The sequence below is a fragment of the Ischnura elegans genome, chromosome 6 (genome assembly GCF_921293095.1).
Source record: "Ischnura elegans chromosome 6, ioIscEleg1.1, whole genome shotgun sequence".
Classification (NCBI taxonomy): Eukaryota; Metazoa; Arthropoda; class Insecta; order Odonata; family Coenagrionidae; genus Ischnura; species Ischnura elegans.
The window spans coordinates 40,306,601-40,322,921 of NC_060251.1; the positions used below are offsets into that span (position 1 = coordinate 40,306,601).

Sequence of the window (16,321 nt, forward strand, 5' to 3'; positions counted from 1 at the left end):
AACGATTAGTTTTTGCGAAGCGTAAGTTTTACTCGTCATTTATTCCTTATGGTGAAAGAGAAATCGTTACCTTGGTTGTAATCGTTACTTGCTCGTAATCGACGATTAATTTACCGATTTCACTGATTTTTTTTACGAATTAACTGTGACTGAGACCAGTTAATTCTTCTTCCAATTATTATTTCCAATACTGCTTTTGTCGCACATGATGCCAGTGAAACACAACTAAAAGCAATACTACTGCCTATCAACAAAAAACTTACGCTTCGAGTAATTTCTAGTAAAAAAAATCCGTGAATCGGAATTTTAAAATGGGATTTAGCGAATTTTCTCTAGATGGACAAAATGGGGTGCCTTCCCCATCATGGTCCATTGTGCCAACCCTATGTTTACCCTACCTGCCAATAGCAAACAGCAGAGTAGAGCACCACGATTAATGTACGAATGGTCACCCATCAAACCTTAGTCAGGGCCCAACATTGCCTTAACTTTGATAACCCTATGGGATTCGGTATGAATATAATTCTGTATGAATCATATGAATTATATGATACATAGGCCCTCACCCAAGCTTATTCTTAACTCAGCGCTCCTTTCTGTAGACTGTTTTGGATGGTGAGGCACAATTGACTCATTAGGTACTCACCTCGGTATAAACCTTATGGGAGTGAATTTCATTCATTAAGGATAGATTCCTTTACCTGATACACACGGTACTGCTTTAGGAGGTATTAAACTCCAACAATCTCCAGCGTATTGTTAGAAATTCGTCGTTGAAATTGTACGTCAATGCCTGTTGTGTCAATGGAGATAAATTAAAAATAAAAATCATTAGCCATCTATGAATATTTGTTATAATGGTTCAATAAAATAATTATTATATTCTAAAGCGCTCTATTATTCATGTTGATAATAAGGAAGGGTCAGTCATGTTTAACAATTGAATTTTTTCATTTATTAGCTATTTTTATCAAGTAATACATAAAAATTGCAACATTTGAAAGTTTTAGCTATTAATAGATTTATTAGAAGTATCGGGATATAATTTATTGGTTTCATAATCCTTGGTAATGGCAAAAAACAGGTACATACATTCTGGCAATTTTACATAATGTTATGGTGACTTTCGTTCTCAATGAAGTTCAAATCATTCTCGTAAAATAATTTTTCTCAGGTGACCCGAAGATAATAGAAAATACATTGAGGGCGGCCGGAAGCAAAACTCTTACAATTATAATCACCATTCTTTTCTCTGACAAACTGATCCTAAATATTCGGACACCAAAACAATGCTTAGTACGAATTGTGGAGGGTGATTAAGAGAAAGAGTGGAGGAGGAAAAGTAGAACGAGGTAGTATTAGGCAATAAAATGGTCATTAAACCGCGAATTCGAGTCGTAAATCGAATGATGAATGTATAGGTGTGGGGTCTCCAGACGACGCTTGCAGGTGTATACCGTAAATGCCATGGGCTAGAGGTGTCAAGGTATGGTGAGATTCGATTCGACAGTGAAAACATGGCGACTGCTAAGCCAGAGCGACACTTGAAGCAAATGCTGTAATTTAAGGATACCGGGACAGGCGACGGGGACATCTTTACGGAGTAACCCGAAATACACTAATTGTGCGTAAAATCCACAGATAAAAAAATCATTCGCCTTGACCAGCATTCGAACCCGGATCCCCCGATGTCCGGTCGAGTGCTTTAGCCAGATAAGCTACCAAGGAGCCATTCTTCACTGTGGAAATTTGACCATACCACCTTGTCCGGTATAGCCCTCAAATTTCCACAGGGAAAAATGACGCCTCGCTAGCTTATCTGGCTAAAGCACTCGATCGGTAATCGGGGAATCCGGGTTCGAATCCTGGTCAAGGCGAATGATTTTTTCTCTGTGGATTTTTCGCACAAATGCTGTTAATCATGATATGGTATTTGTAGGAGTTGACCGACAGCTGAGGTCATTTGCGTCAGTAAGGGAGGGTAGGAAAGGTAAGGGTAGAGAGAAATCCGGCGTCGGAATTAGCCTACTCTTAACGACAGGCGCCAAGTGGACCACGGCTTAACGTCCCATCCGACGGACGGAGTGTTGCGCTTGAAACGCCTTCTACTCAACATTCAAGCAGTCTCTGAAAATCCTCTGCCCCCGCCGGTATTTTAACCAGAGCCCACGGGGGGGGGGGGGGGGGGGGGGGGGAGCTAACACTAGCCACCAGACCAACCCGATCCCCCTGTAAGTCATAATATGACGATCGACGAGAAAACAGCGGAGGTACGCAATGAAAAATGTACTTCCTTATGTAAATAGCCGTCAAATGCTTAAGAGGAAACGATGAAAATCCTACCGCTAAAGTGATAATTAGTATCATAGAGTGGCGCAGCGAGGGGGGGGGGGGGTTGAGGAAAAAAAAACCCAGAACCCTCCAGAACTCGGAGATTTTTTAAAATTTAATCCATTTTACCTAATTGAATAAATATATTATTTATAGAATAGTTTAAGGAATAATAAAATATCCCTCAGAAAGCCGTAAAACTCTCAGTTTTGTACCATTTATCATAAAAAATTTCAGGTGGAGGGTAACCGTACCTTCCGTATGCCATACTCCCCAGTTTAATTGCTCCTAAACCCCCCCTAGCCTCAATTCCTGATTGCATGCCTGGTATCATACGTTAAATCATGAAAAGTTTTGATTTTTCCTATTAAGATTGGACGTTAAGTACATGTTTCGATGGTAGTAATGTATCTACGAAACAAGTGACTCACAAATAATCCAGCAAGCAATTTCATTCGTGAGATAAGAAAAAATAGTACGTACAAATGTTTTGTACTCCTGTAATCGGAATGATCCGTTCATTTATATTGCCTAAATAATGAAATATTACATCTTAAACCGTGGCATGAAAAGGACTTTTTTCCTTTTAGTGCCAAATAATGCAGCAATTTTCATCATATTATAAACGATAATTAGATTTGCATTGATTATCTATAAAAATATTGGCCTTTTATTTGAACACCTTTATTTTCGGATGTGACAAAATGAAATATTTGGGAGGCCCAACGGATATTCGTGCATTAATAAAGCGATCCTTTAACCTTAAAGACGATATTTAAGGAATACCTAATCCCTTTCCACATCTGCAAGATATCTCGAAAAGGTCAGGCCACGGAAAAAAGAAATGCATGATATCTCGAAAAGGTGCATATTCATGTTGTGGCCGGACGAAGGCTGCGCGATTTTCTATGTATTTAAATCGAGAGCTATACAATAGGTCCTTCAAAGCCCAAATGCGCATTTTCTTGGCTTCACTTTGAGAGGGAGTCAGTGTTCTATTACTTAGAGTTCTGTAGTTCGATACATCATCGAGTTTTGCGTGGAGTCGTAAGTATTTGAGGAAAAAATTACGAGTAAAAGGTTATTGAAATGCGGTTACGTGCTTCTCTAATAAATCAATAGTTTTTAGTTAATTTTCTATAGCATACTGTATAAAAAGACGTGTAATATAATTCGTGTAAATGCTGTGTAAATGTCTGATTACACGTTACATAAACACATGCGAGTTATTATGTGAATGCGTGAACGATTTTGGTGGACCGGAAAGGAACACGTACGAATGCAAGAACCAGATTAGAATAGGATCCATTTTTTGTTCATGCGTTCGCACAAGTTGAGTGGTTAAAGGGGGCATTTTCGTGTTCATTCACGCGTTCATACATTCAGAAATTGACTCGTAAGTGTTAATGTATCGTGTAACCTGGCCTTAAGATATTCTTCCCTTAAAATAAAAGAGATCCAATTTACGAAGCAATTAATGTAAATCGCAAAGTAAACTAACCTGTCACGAAGTGAATCTACGCTTAGGGACAGGGCCGGATTTACCCAAAGTTACGCTATAGGCACCTCTCCTTGAGCGCCCCTCCTCACTAGAGGCCCCCGCTCCCCGATTTTTATGATAAGGCATAACCACTCGCACGAGGTGACAGAAGGCGCCCCTAGGCACGTGCCTACTTTGCCTTACGCTAAATCCGGCCCTGCTTAGGGATTAAATTTACAAGGGTCTAAAGGTCTGTTCACACGATACATTAACACATACGAGTTAATGTACGTTTGCGTGAATGATATTGGTGGACCGGAAGGGAAAATGTACGAGTGCATGAACCAAACTAGAACAGGTTCTGTTTTTTGTACATGCATTCGCATAAGCTGGGTGGTTACGCAAAGAATCTTCGTGTTCATTGACGCGTTCGTCCATTTAGACATGAACTCTTAAAGTTTTCTTGTATAGTGTAACCAGGCAGGGCCGGCCCTAGCAGGTGCGGGGCTAGGGCGAACCTTCAGTGCGGGGCCCTTCACTTAAAATATTAAACTCTATACCCCATCTACAAACTCGAGCATTTTGAATCCCTACCACTCTCTGGCTAAGTATGTGTTCCCCTCCCAAATTCAGACTTCGTAATTACGCCGTTATTATACCATCACGCAGTTGAGTTCAAAATAGTATAATACAAACAATTACTTTTTCATAATATTATTTTTTGTCTAGCACGGACTAAACAATACAGTAATAGTTGAAATTGCGTTTTCAAAACTATCGTATATTTTAATTTTTTTCACGAACGCGGGGCCCGGGGCGGTCGCAGTTTTTGACGAAATTTGAATTGGCAGGCCCCGTGTATCCTCGTATTTTGTTCTTGCCAAGCCAACTTTCAACGGAGAGTGGTCAGCTGACTTAAAAAAAAATCTTCACGCCACTTTCTAGGTGGCACGTACAATTTTTTTGAAAGGGACGCTTCGTTCCCACCCACCTAGCACGCGTGTCCCTCTCCCGCCAAAACCAAAAAGCTCAAGGTGCCGGACGCCATCGGAAGAAGAAGTTGGCCGGCGGACGGAGAGGGATGGGATGAGACAAGTATTAGAGAGGGGGGGAGGAGGGTTGGAAGTGTAGGCGGAAAAGGAGGGGTAAAGGGTGCGGTAGGTCAACCGTTTCAGGAAAGAGACTGGGGGAGTGGGGGGCGGAGAGAAATGCTTCGCAAGGGAGGAGGGCTTTGCGATTCATTTCAGTGATTCGAATCATTCGATTCGATCCATGTCAATGAATCGTTCTTTCAAATAATTCAGAAAGATGTCGAATCAAATACTTGCAATTTTCCTCGTTTATAAAATTCATTCCGACCTAGGTGACTATATCATCTTCAATGTGAAGATGATGCGGTAAAGTTGAAGATGATGTAATGAAATTTAAATCTTGGTCGTAATGAATTTTATAATCGTGTAAAATCGTTAAGTGTTTAATTCAATATGGAATAATTTCCCTCAATCAAGCTTGAATCTTCGAATTTCATGAAAAATGAGCCAGAACGAATGCGATGAAACATACGAATTAAATAAAAACAATGAACAGTGGCGTACATAGATCAGTAACGGATACATAAAAAACTCCAGGGTTGGGGGCGCGAGAGATAGTTTGAGCTACTTACCTATACTTTTATCGTAATAAAAGATAGTCTAGTTACATGCAAAGTTTAAGGTAGTTTTATTTGAGCTGATAACACGCATATCGATGGCTAAGTTCTAACAACACGTATCTGAAATTCGGCCGGTTTGAGACGGGTATCTTAAACAAACTATTATAACATTAAAAATATAAAATACACGCAAAAACAACTCTTTATTTGCAAATGAATGCTTCTTTTTCAGTCTCCTGAAATGTGCTATTTTTGTGATACGTGTTGTTAGAACTTAGCTATCGATGTACCTGACAATGCAATCTTATGATAAAAAAAAGTTACAATTGTGGATCTGCAATGTTCGGCAATGCGGGAAGCGCCACAAGGGGGGCGCGCTTCCTCCTGCACCCCCATATGTAACGCCACATATATATATCCTTATTTCGGAAAGAAGCCCAGGCCCTCGCGGCCATCCCCAGTATGTTCACACCGTCACTTTTTACACTGAAATTTATGAAATAATATCATTCTGGATGGAGAAAATTATGCCACGAAATTTTAATCCTGGTTAGCTGATGCCAGTAGGAATCAAAATTACTGATGATGTATACATCGAAAACGTACTATTTTAAAGGAACAGAATTTTTTGCCAAGCGCTCCGATTGGCCGCGAGTTTGCCCTGTTACCGGATGCTCTGGTCAAAGGCAAAGGCAAATGCAGGCAAAGCATTCGAAGTTCCTCTTAATTTCGAAGAATCCTCTTAATTTCACAGCTGTTACTGTAATCACGCCAGGTCCAAAGTCCATGGCATCCGGAAACAGGGAAAACTCGCGGCCAATCGTTAAAATTTGCCTGAAATATTTTTTTACTCATATTCAAGTCATTGTATGCTTGAAACCCTCTTAATTTAATAGTTGTTACTGTAATCACGCCTGATCCAAAGTTCCAAGTGTGGAATATTACTTTGATCCAGAGCCTACTTGTTTTCCACTTAATTTCCCTTTATAAGATTTATATTTTACAAGTACTTCATGAATATAAGATTTCATAAGTCGATACCTCCACTGCAAAAACGCTCAACAATCAACCACCGAATCAAATCCGCTAGCTCTAGTAGCCCCAGTAGTACCTACTAGATGATCGGATTTGATTCGGTGGGCAATTGTTGAGCGTTTTTGCAGTGAAGGTATCGAAGTACTTCATGAACCAAATTAAGGGCGTATATACTTAAGAAGAAGGGAAATTGCGGGCCGCTCCACCCCGGCATTAAAATAATAAGGAAATATACTTGAATCATGAGCGAGGACGTTACCGCGGTATAGTGTCACTGCTTAGTATATTACTCGTATATGATTATACACGAAATACCGTGAATTTTTACATTCTTTAAATGAAATTTTCTAACATTATTTCGGAACCACTTTGAAATAATTTCTAATCCGTTTTTCAGCATTTTTTCAATGCACCAATAATTGATTGCTAATGGGATTACACCTCCACCACCCTCAAACAAACATGAAGTCCTCAAAACCGCCATTAACTCTTCCCACATCCCCGCTCCTACTTAATATGATCTATGCCATGAATTTACCTCAATTTTTACAAGCCAGCAACTAGTCAATTGTGATACTCTCAGTATACACCCAATTCGGCTGGGAAATTGAGTTTTTTAAACAAAAAAGTGATATTTCAGCGTAGCGTGAAATACCTTACAGCGAATACGAGGGATTGTGGCCAAAATGAGGATCTAGAGCCACATGATTAACAAGAATCACATTGTCGAAACGAGCCATGGGCGTACCCAGCGAGGGTTAGGAGGAGGCATCTGTCCACCCCCCCCCCCCTTGAAGCAAAAATCCCAAATGTCTTTAAGGAAAACAATATTTTCCCAAGCAAATAATTTTAAAAACCAATACAGAGCTGTTACAGTTTCCTTAAAATGTTGGTTTCATTCTCCTTTTCCATGCTTAAATCTTACCTATAACTTGAACAAACATGGCTTGCCCCCCTTCCCCTAGTTTTGATCCTGGGTACGCCCTTGAAACGAGCCATTCGATTCATTACAAACCATTTAAAACGAATTGTGCGATTCCATTCATTCGGTTCGTGAAAATGAACCGTTCACGACGAACGATTCACTCACGAACGACGCAGCTCTACTTTAGCAAAGGAAGAAGCTCGCCTTTTAGACGCGGAGGAAGGGGAGGACCTTTTTACCTGCGATCCAAAGCGTTGTGGAGAGGGGAGAGTTAGAGCCTTCATCCCCACCAGCATTCACCCCTCGTATTCTTTTTATTTCATCTCCGCGACACTTCGGAAGTGGGAGCCACTGTCTGTCTGTCCAGTCTTGCCTTTAAGCGTACCAGCTCTCCTCCCGTCCTCCACCCCTGCTATATAAACCGGGTTAATGACCTAATTGCGCAGATTGCAAAGCGGGAGTCGGCAGTGAAAACTTCTCTCCGGAGGCAGTTCACCGACGTCTGAAGTCCAACCCTGTTCCCTTCTGTATCCCTTCCTCACGTGGTAAAATTGTTTGAAGGCGCTTGGGTACGAGCGAGACTTGAATTTTTCCCTCGGTGGAGTGTGTGAACTTTAAAAAAAAGTGTGAAGTGAACCCTGTGAAGTCTGAGGGACGTTGGAGCTTAGGTGGAACAGAAGCAGGACATCTACCGACGTCTTCAGAGGGGTCCCTTGGGAAGGGATCTGCAAGTTTCCCCTCTGCAGTGAAGGAAGGACTGCCCATAATATGAAGGTACATACAGTGCTTAAAATTACGTACAAGTATTTTCTGGAAATTTAGTTTCATTTAAAGTTGACCTGTGTCTTGAAGTAAAGGTCTTGAAGAATTAAATGCAAATTTTTATATTTATTTATGTTGAATAGGTTGTTTGATAATTTGGTTATGTTCAAAAATAAAAATACTTTAACTTTTACTTTAAATAATTAAAAAGCATTAAAAAAGCTCGTAAAAATTGTGAAATTTTCAATATTTTGGCAAATGTAAGACCCGTTACGCGACGGAAAGATCATCTGATCTAAACCAAATTAAAACATTATGTATTAAGGTTCTACTTGAAGACTTTGCAAACTATTCCCCTAAGAAAACATTTCATTCAAAAATTAAAAAAAAAATATCCCAAAAATGGAGTTTTTCATATTTTGTCAAACTTTAAGGCCTATGCGCGACCGGAACATGTTAACCGATTTTGTTACTTTTTTCCTTGTTCGTTGTCTTTACAATTCACGATTTTTCCGCGCTATTGCAACTTTGAAATGAAAAGAGTTTTTTCGGTTCACTTTGATATTTATTCACCTTCATCAGGCCTTTTTTGTAATGATTTTTTCCGTTCTAATTGTAAGTCAGTTTACCGAAATTTTTCATCTAACACTTTTCCTTTCTGCATCCTTCCTTATGTGGTGATTTATTTGAAGGCGCTGGTACTAGCGATGTACTAAAAAAAATACCATTCATCGTGAAAAATACACTACTGTGTGTACTGGAACGTTGGCAAACTTAGCATTTAAAGTCTTCAAGACATATGCTTCAAAACACTAATCAACGTTAAACTTAGAGGTCAAGAGAAAAAAAAGTTAAATCTAATGATAAAAATGAAATAAAAAAGAGAAAATATATAATATAAATAATAAAAGATAAATAAAGCACGTTTTTACCAAAAGCATTATAAAATGCACTAAAAAGTAAAAAAAAAAGTTTTTCATCGCTCGTAGAATAAAGCGTAGGTTCTAATTAGGAACATAGGAAATAAGTGAAGAAGAGGCTGGTTGGTGAGAAAAGACTGGTTCGCAATATTAATACGAGGGAGGTTTTTTTTCAATCGCTCAGCAAAAACACCATGCAAGCGACAGGCGGATACTACGCAGGTAGGCCAACTGCGCGTCCTCCGTACTACACCCTCAAGTCATTTCTGACCTGACGAGTAATTTCTGACCAAGTCATTTCCGTAAGTCGTTAGTTTAAGGTTAGTAGCAATCTCATTAACTACACTGCCTCTTGATTGATTCTCCTGCCAAGTGCATTGCGGAGCGACAGCCAGAAAACTCGCCGAATGGCTTCAGCATTGACATGTCTTGACCTTTGTGCCGATAAAAGAGAATTTTTCGTTAATGAAATGTGGCTATAGTGTGAATTAGTGAGAAATATTACGTCCATTGCCATTCAAAACAAAGGAAGAGAGATGCTGACTTCTGGAAGTGTTTTGATCCATGACAACGCCCGTCATCACAGCGCTAATGCAGCCCAACTGCTCCTTGAGCAATTTCAATGGGACATTTTCGATCACCCGCCGTGCAATGCCGACTTAGTGCTGGGGGACTTCCATATTTACGTTGAAATAAATATGTGGCTTGGATGGCTGGCGTTTTCAAACGGGCGATGAGATTCAGGGCAAAGGCAGGACAAATTCATTGGAAGTCATAGGCGGCAACATTCCATGAAGAAGGTATGGTAAAGCTTTTCCACAGGCACGACCAATCCCTCAATCAACGAGGCGATTATGTCGAAAGGACGCCACAAATATGCTCAGCAATGAAAACAAATTTAATCTATCGCTTTGTCTTCTGGTCATGACCCATCGCAGGTTGAAAAAAACGGTCCTCGTATCTAAACCTAATCAGCATCCACGCTTTAACCTCCTAGTGACGAAAAGCTTATTTATTTGACCTACTTTTTAGTGCATTTTATACTGCTTTTCGTGTTTTTTGGATCTTTTTATTTTATTTTTATTACCGAAGTTTTAGTGATGAAAACAAAATATCGGAATGGAATGGTCTAGAACTCTTATCCTTCGACGGATTTAAGTGTCAGAAGTTGCGGAAGAAACTATTGCCGTCTATAAAGAAATTTTAAACTATTTTTCCCTATGGAAATTTAGTGAATTGAAATCCACGTACCCTGTGCCTTCATGTAGGGTGAGCTCTCTCCTCGCTTATCCAAAACAACCTCCGGGTCGAATTACTGAGAGATTGGGTAGGAATAAGAAGATTCAAAATACTGAAAATTCTTCCAGAGCGCAATTCTAAAAGATAACTCGCTAAGCCTTTTTGTTCAATAATGATCACGTGCTTAAGAGATTATCATAACTGGTAGCAAGGTTCTAAATAGGCGATGAATACTGCAATTTATGTTGCCAGTCAAATGACGCGTTCGCACGCAAATTATTGGGTTTTTAGGTAACTTTCATGCTTTGTGCCAAATTAAAATTGTTTTTGGCGAAATCAGGGTTTTAGAGTAGATGGCCGAAAACATTTCATCTAAAACTGATCAGAAATTGGCAAATATATACTGCTATATTTTCACCGTCTAACGCAGTAGGGGAGATAATAAAGAGAGGAGTCCTAGAAATGAGCCAGGAGATGTGTCGCCTCCTCCGGAAATGAGGAATTTATTTAAGAAATAGTATATCGCATGACTCACGATAGAATCGAGGAATTTTAGGTTAAAATGTCTTCGGAAATGTACTACACAACCCTAATTTGGTTCCAGGCAATTTTTCTTTGCCTCCGAACACGAAAAAAATGCTACAAACGAGTGCTTTGGAGGAACAAAGGGGTGGATAATTCAACAGTGGCTAGATTTCATTCATAGGGTATTTAAAGCTTGTCCATATACATGCTAAGAATTGAAAAATAAGTGACAATAGGGTAGTTTCCTTCATCAAAGAAAACGAAAGGCATTGATTGCGATTCGTTACCCACCATTAGTGTATTCATAATACAAAAATTATTTGGTTTTTGAAATACCGGTTTAGACGAATGGCAAGGGTCAAATTTTATCCTCATTTGAAAAAGGCCAGATTGGCGCCCATGCGATTCCACTCCACGTGACGTCACAGGGACCTAGTTTCTACACGAGAGGATAGGAGTTATACATCGTCTGAGGTTACCAATGCATGCATGAGGCACAGAGTTCAGGGAAACATGTCATAATAATCACCTATTAAAAATGGCTAAGGTCGGAAAGTTTTCTTCGTTTGATAAGGTATTAATAAATCTTTTTTAAGCCAAGCGCTACCAGCCAGCAAGGTACTCAGCTACCCGCTAGCATCCTGCGTCCTATCAGCGCTCAGAGCCTCGATCAAGGTCACCTCACAAGGCGGGAGGGGGAACCAGAAATGCGTCGCACGGACTTTTTCCCATCATTCATACTTACGCGTCGCGTTTTCGCGCGCTTGAAAATTTTCACTTTTCATTTAATCGCGAAAAATAGATATCGTCATTTAAAAATCTAAAAGCGTGAAATACGTACTCCAGGAGTAATAATCTTTCGATTTAGGCAATAAAAAAATTATAGGAAACCACCCTATTCCGTAGGAAAAAACTCGAGGCAAGCTCTGCATGTCAAAAATGTCAAAAGTCTGTAAAAGATTTGAGGGCTTGTGATTTACTAAACGGAATATACTTACTTAGGTACCTATGCACTGCTCACGGCAGGTGGCGCGAACATCGCCAACTCATTTCGAAACTTTGCCACCAGCTGCATAGTATGTATGTGCTCGATGGCTCCGTGAAGGTCTTTGCTTAGCTGCAGTAAAGTTTCCACTTTGCTCCCAGAGAGAACTAAGTAACCTTTTTTAGTTTTGCTCATTGGTTTGTGAAGATAGTTCATAAATATTAACAGGATTTGTCTTGGATGGCGCCAATGAATTATAAATAATTGAATTTTCCCAAAATTAATTCCGTAACCCTCTGCAATTTCTCTGACTAAAAGCTTTAATATTATGCATGTTTGTTCTCATTATCAAAAGTTTTGTACTTTAGCTTCCAATAAAGGACAAAACTAAGAATTTTGCTAGTTCAACTATTGATATTTTAATTAATACTCTCGTTAAAGTACATTAAGGAGGAAAGGTGTGGATTGAGAAACGATATGGTATCACCTTATCTGTAAAAAAATCAATTGAAATAAAATGAAGTGCTATAATCATCCTGTCCCCTTTATAATTGTGTATTATCGCTGGGGAATTTCAATTCTTTTTTAAATTCAATCGTGCCATCAAGGTCTACTTCTAATCATTTTTCTTCCGTGCGAGTTGAATCTGTTTTTATTTGAAAGATTTAATGGAGAGATTATTTCTAATTCTTATATCTTGTATTTTACATTATCGACAGTTGAACTTCTTCAACTCGATTTATTCATGTTTTTACTTCACGAATATGATGAAACTCAACCTTTTATAGGTTATCATCAAGTAATCATTTATTAGTCGGTAATTTTGAATTCTTATCAGTGGCAAAAAATAATAACTACGTTCTAACGATTTTCCTTACGCTGTAATCAATCTGATTTTCCAAACTCCATACGTATCGTTTTCGATGGTATTTTCTAAAAAGGCGAATAATTCGAATTATTTGCAGGGAAGCACTAAATTAACTATTGATTAAATTAAATGACTCTATTGATTTTTGTATATATTCATTCGTATATTCATCAAAATTTAACGTAACGTCGCATGTAAACCTGGCATAACATTGATGGGTACGATTCCAGAACATCCTTGACGTAAGTAATAAGATTTGTACGGCTACGTTCCACTAAAACGTCTTTGTTATTAAATCACACCGGTTTAAAATTAAAAAATTTCAAATTAAAACTCCCTTGCCTTCATATCATTGGTAAATGTAACACTATTTGTGGATCTGGTAAAAAGACAAAATTCCTCAGCAAAATAATGTATCCACATTTACATGCATCTCGATCTTTATTCTTCCCAAATTTTTTTCTCTTTCAAAACGATACATTAATTCTGCAACCCCAAATCGTGGTACAATCCATTAAAAATGAACACTTTATCATAAGATTGTTTTTGATTTCTTTAAAAATACTTATGTTCTATGATTTTGATATCTTGAGCTCAAGCTAACATTGATAACCTCAAGTTACTGATTCTCCTATCCTACTAGAAAATTCTCTACTTCAAATGTCAAAAATTATAGTCGACTGTAAATCGGCCCGACTGCCTTGTTTTCTGAGTGAAGGTATATATTATTAATTGCTATTTTTCATGATGATACAAGTTCATTTGTTCAATGGATCAAGTAAATTTGTTATTAATGCGTTATAAAAAATCTATTAATGGAGTATGATATAGTGGAACATGAAAATATTTCAATACCTATCTTCATACTGCGAATGTGTATTTTTATGAAGATATATACGCACTCAGAGCCAAAATTTTCCACAGTGCGATGAACCAAGTAGCACGACCTCATACAGATTCTGCGCTTTTCCAAGTTACCGTTATACTTTCCGATCCCGATAAAACCACAGCAGGCGTTGGCCGTGACTTTGCTCCGAATCACTTTTCCTCCGCTCCGATAAAAAATCTCCTCCATTCCATTAACATAAATCGCATTCGAAACTTTGTAACGAGCTCTATTCTATGACCCATTATTTTTCGGAGAAGAATCTGGCTTTCCCTCGTAGGTAAAAGGTTTCCGCCTGGAAAATGGCCAATGTCCGATTTGATTACTGTTAAGCCTGAATCACACGATCATTTTTTTCGTCGCGAAAGTGATCACTATCGCGATCACTGCGCAAAATGATCGTCGGCGAAAAATTGTTTTTCGCGATCGCGATGAGGATTCCCATCGCTATTTTTCATCACTCGTCCGGTCGCTTTTTCCGTCGCTAAAACCGTCACTAAAACCCCATATCAGCCAATCGGAACGCATTCCCCTATGGAGCGATTGCAGCGCAATGTTTGACAATTGTGGGAACGACATAAATATACAAACACGCTATATAATTTCGTGATGTGGGTCCTATGACAACGAGCTCTGATATTGGAAATGATGCGAAAAGCGACGCGACGGCGGGAGTGACCGTGTGATTCAGAAAAATGATCACTAGAGCGATTGCTTTTCGCGACGAAAATAACGAATCGACGAAAAATCTCGATAGTGATCACTTTCGCGACGAAAAAAAATGATCGTGTGATTCAGGCTTTAGCTAGTTAGATTTGATCATTTTTGTGTCCCTAGAAAATATATTGACTTGGCCAAAAACAATCAGGTATTTCTGGTTTGGTTTTTTGCATGTAGACTGCAATGAATGATAAAATGCATAAAAGAGAGCTGCACTAATTATTCTTGTTCACAGAGCGGACACTGTAAAGCACAAGATTCATAATTATGCTCTTATTTTGCGGGCGGAAATTTGTAGTAATCCTTTATCGTAGGACATTTCATAATTATAATACCTTGATAATGTTACGCTGTGACGAAACCATGGTCGGTTACAATGAATTACAATGTAGAAACGGCCAAGTTTTTATTTCTTCTATTCCTATAATTAGAACAGAGTCATAAAGATGCACAGCCACCTACCTCTACCTCATGATGCTCGATAACGCGTACAACTTAGAAATTTAGATACAAACGACAAAAGAATGATACCGTAATCATTACTAGTTACAATATTTTTCTTAATAATAAAAAAATGGTCGGTTTTTATAATTAATTACGTAAATTTTAAAGATTTTTAATTTTTAAAGCTAACGAAAAATCAACATTTTTTGGGCCATGTATAAATTAGGAATAGCGCAAACAAAGTCTTCCAAAATATCGATAATCGGGCATAATGCAAAGTAAGGGTAAAGCACAAGTCTTTGAAAATAATGAAGTGGTTTACGACAAGGGTCAATGTGAAAGTGGAATTTATATGATACTTAATTAATATTTATTATGTGGAAGAATATGAAGTGTTGCATGTTAATGGCTATGTGGCGGCCGCACCTCCTGCCTCGCCGCCACACCGCTTGCCCGGAGGCAAGTTAAACCGCTTGGGAGGCGACCACGCTACCGCTGGGCTATCTGGACTGTTGGAAGGAAGCGATGACGGAGCCGGGCAAGCGGTGTGGCGGCGAGGCAGGAGGTGCGGCCGCCACAGCTATGATGCCGAGAAGTTGGACTGATGCAATAGGTACCATATTTGGCGACGTAAAAAACCGAAAGTAGCTGGCTCGCATCTTGTGGAGAACATTGACGAGGTCTGAAATTAGGAGTTCAGCTTTTTATAATGTTTATGAATCGGTATTAGTGTATCTATAACTGAGAAATCTAAAATACCGCAAAACTGAATCGATTAATGAACTAAAACGATGATCTATTCAAACTTAAGAAGATTCGTATGTGCGTAGAGAGCATGAAATACCTTCCATCGCACACTCATTCTTTGCTTGAAAAATGAGTGTGGGAATCCATTCCCTTGATGCAACGTTGCTGCTGTAGCTAGGTGCCAAGCTTAAATGGTTTGAGCTACTCGGGACAGATATCTTTGAGAGCGTAACATAGAACTTCGTCTTGGATCTTCATTTGATTTCTAGGTACGACAGAAACGATTAAAAAAGAGAGTTATTCGGCCGAACGGATAGGTATAGGAATCCTTTTTTTCCCCCGAACAATTAAGTACTTCAATAAGTGTAAGATGGGGCTCAGCAGATACGGTACTCCTGGACAGTCCCGAGGGTAACACCCGGGGGAATTTTCATGAAAATAACATTCCCTTCGGTTCATTTTGGAACCTAATTAATCTACTTATCTGGGGTTCTAATTCATGATTTTAAGTTAATGCGCACCTTAAATTTGAAATCAATAATTGTATTCCAAGTTTTTTAAAAGTCCAATTTAATTCGAATGAAGGTATTTTGCACTTTTGGTGATGGTTTTCCGGGTTTACACCGCGTTGATTCATGTTTTGCGGACGACAGCTTCGGGCGCGTTCCAGCTCCCGTCTTCGGGTCGGTACGGGAGCTGGAACGCGCCCGAAATTGTCGTCCGCAAAACATGAATCAACGCGGTGTAAACCCGGAAAACCATCACCTATCAACTCACCGCGGAAGCCTCCGTAATAATTATTT

The 16,321-nt window shown here is 39.1% G+C and overlaps 1 protein-coding gene across 1 annotated transcript in view; it reads left to right on the forward strand.

Annotated features, from left to right (window-relative positions):
• The first annotated feature begins 7,793 nt into the window (after positions 1 to 7,793).
• LOC124160519 overlaps positions 7,794 to 16,321 on the forward strand; it is a 69,261-nt gene continuing 60,733 nt past the window's right edge. Inside the window, exon 1 of the mRNA XM_046536379.1 lies at positions 7,794 to 8,196. Coding sequence (XP_046392335.1) covers positions 8,191 to 8,196 — 6 coding nt within the window. The 5' untranslated portion in view covers positions 7,794 to 8,190. The remainder of the gene's footprint in view (positions 8,197 to 16,321) is intronic.